The sequence below is a fragment of the Colletotrichum spaethianum genome (genome assembly GCF_022836535.1).
Source record: "Colletotrichum spaethianum MAFF 239500 DNA, contig03, whole genome shotgun sequence".
NCBI lineage: Eukaryota > Fungi > Ascomycota > Sordariomycetes > Glomerellales > Glomerellaceae > Colletotrichum > Colletotrichum spaethianum.
The window spans coordinates 1,355,779-1,358,655 of record NW_026054773.1 but is presented as its reverse complement, the minus strand read 5'-3'; the positions used below and the strand labels follow the sequence as shown (position 1 = coordinate 1,358,655).

The 2,877-nt window shown below is 57.7% G+C and overlaps 1 protein-coding gene across 1 annotated transcript; it reads left to right on the top strand.

Annotated features, from left to right (window-relative positions):
* Positions 1–958: 958 nt before the first annotated feature.
* ColSpa_01870 (uncharacterized protein) lies at positions 959–2,877 on the top strand (the record flags this gene model as incomplete). The annotated part of the gene is made up of 3 exons (XM_049268082.1): positions 959–1,513; positions 1,668–2,224; positions 2,283–2,877. 3 exons carry the CDS (start codon positions 959–961, stop codon positions 2,875–2,877), a joined length of 1,707 nt encoding a protein of 568 aa, XP_049124039.1.

Genomic DNA, 2,877 nt, shown 5'->3' with positions numbered 1-2,877 from the left:
CACGCACACCCCAACCCTCGTCTTCCTCTCCGTCTTTTCCCCCCGTCCATCTCAGTGTGACATCCCGGGCCGGCCTGGACTGATCGGTACCTTGCCCAAAGGTACCCCCCTTCCTCACCTTTCAAGTCTCCTCTCTTTCACACGCACACGGGCACACACCCACCGACACCACACACGGCTTTGAGAGGTACCCGTCCCGCCAGAGTAAGCGACCACCACCACACCACCGCCCACCCGACCTTATTCACCACCACCACCACCACCGCTACCCATTTACCGTCCACGACAACCCAGTAAGGTACCTACAGTACTCAAGCAACCATACCGGGGGGCCTGGTCTGTGCTTTTTCTTCCCTCTTTCCCTCTCCGGTGCTCGGTGCACGTACCCTTAAATCTTGACCGACCTACCTTATTTTTTATTCGTGCACCTTCGGCCTCGGCCCTCATCCTCCCACCTTCACACACCTCGAATTGGGACGGTCCTCCACCGAAAACCAAATACCTCGTCACTTGTCCTTCTTTTTTATTCATCCTCGACCGTCTCTGCGGTGTTTCTACCCGGCCTCCGGGTCTCAATTGCTCTCCCTCGAACTCGGCGCATTCTGTGTTTGGCTGCTCCCCGCCGGAAGGGACCCGTTTCTTTTACCCCTCACTTTTCTCTGCTCGCACGCTCGCGTCGGTGAATCTCGGTGGGGCTCTTCTCACACAATCTGCTCCGACGTCAAAGAAAACGCGCGCAACAGCCACTCGGCGCAAAAGTGTCAAGACAGAGAGAGTTGGAGAGAAAGAGAGGGAGAAAGTCACAGGGTTCTTCCCTCGCCACACCTCCTCTTCTCGCCATCTTTTCTTTTTGCCACACACACACACACACACACACACACACACCGCTTTCACACCGAGGATGGGTCGAGGGTAGTTGCTGCTGTGACAAAGGGATTCAGACAACGCACTTGCAAGCATGCATCCGGCTCCGAGTCTGTTAGAGGCACCTCCGAAGAACGGCAGCGAGGAGTCTGGCAACAGACCCCAAACTGGCTCGCCTTCAATGTCGCAACATGAGCTGCCTCAGTCTCAGCACTCTCCAGTCCAGCAGCACGTGCAGCCACCATTGCAACAGCAGCAACAAGAGCAGCAGCAACAACAACAGCAGCAGCAGCAGCAGCAGCAGCAGATCACACCTCAGCAGCGCCAGTCCTCGCAGCAACCTCCTCCCACCCCCGGCCAGTCGGCTTCTCCTCCCCTGAGAAAGGACACCAATTCGTCCATCTCAACTCAGGCAACTGCGGCCTCCGCAGCCACCAATATGTCTGCGGACACAAGCAACACATCGTACAGTGCCGACACCTCTCCTAACTTAACATCCATATTCCATGTCAAGGATGGCTCCGACGTCTCTAACCGGGTCCGCGCGAGCAGGAGGCGAACCGGTCCTTTGTCCCAGCAACAGAGAGAGAAAGCCGCGCTCATCAGGAAGCTCGGCGCCTGCAACGACTGTCGTCGTAGGAGAGTTGCAGTATGTTTCCTCGAACCCCAGCTCAACCGTGTCTCCCAAAGTGCTCACCCCTGCTGACTGTTTTGCCTCCGTCAAGTGCCATCCCAGCCATCACAACATGACCTGGGAGGATGCCGTTAGGAAATATCATAGGTCTCATAGTCCAACGATCCAGGACATCGCCCCGTCCATGTCGGCGCAGCGCCCGCTCAGCCCTGCCCCTGTCATGAACAATGTGAAGCAAATGTACTCGCAGGACCCCCAGGAGATGGACATAGACTCTCCAACACCTCCGGGACAGCATCGACTGAGCGAATCCCGCATTCGCACGCCACTCCCGACCGGCCCCAGGCTCGACAAGCCGCCAATGTTGCCGGGCATCGAGAGCCTCAAGTCGGACCTGCAGACCAACGTCTCGAGGATCCTGTCCACGCCCAGCCGCAGCCGCTACTCCAGCGCACAGGTCCTGCTGTTGTACTGGCAAGATGACCCTGACTTTAGCGTCGGAAGTTCTGTCAAGGAGCTGGGAGAGGTCTTTGACCAGTATTACCGGTATACGTTTTCCATCACCACGATCCCGTCTGCCTCGGAGGCCTGCAAGAGCCCGTGGAGGTGGCTTTCGCGGAAAATCACCGACTTTGTGGAGGACCGCGACCAGCGGGACGTCTTGAAGATTGTCTACTACAATGGCCACTCGTATCTAGACGGCAACCGGGAAATGGTGCTTGCTAGGTGAGTTTTTTTGCTGCCGGGGTGGTTCGCGCCTGGACACTGACTGATCTTCCCCTAGCTCCAAGGACAAGGACAGGGCCGAGACGATCAGGTGGAGCGGTATCCAGCAGGTATTGGAGGAGGCGTGCTCGGATACGCTTATCATCATGGACGCCGCCTTCTTCCCGTCTTCGAAGATGCACCGCCAGCAGGGCGTCTTGGAACTGGTTGCCGCTGCCGTATCCGAGGAACACTTCGACGCCCTGGACCGCTGCACCTTTACAAAAGTGCTCACCGAACACCTCAAAACGCGCGCCTCACAACGCTTCACGAGCCCCTTCTCCGCTGCAGAGCTTCACTCGAAGCTGCTTTCCAACTACCCGTCCCTCGTACAGGACAGAAATCCTGAAAAGGAAACGATCACGAGCTTCCCCTCGCCGTTGCACATGCAAATGTCTGGAAACGCTCGACTGCCCTCGATCCTCCTCGCCCCGCTCAACATCGGCCCCTTGAGGACAAGCTTGCCATTCAGCACCGAGGGCCAGCAGCTCGTCCTGTCCTTCCGGATAGGCGATGAGCCCATCGATATCGACAACTGGACCGAGTGGCTGAGAATGATGCCTGAGGGGGTCAAGGATGTGAGGGTCGACGGGCCTTTCCGGCCGTCGAGATAG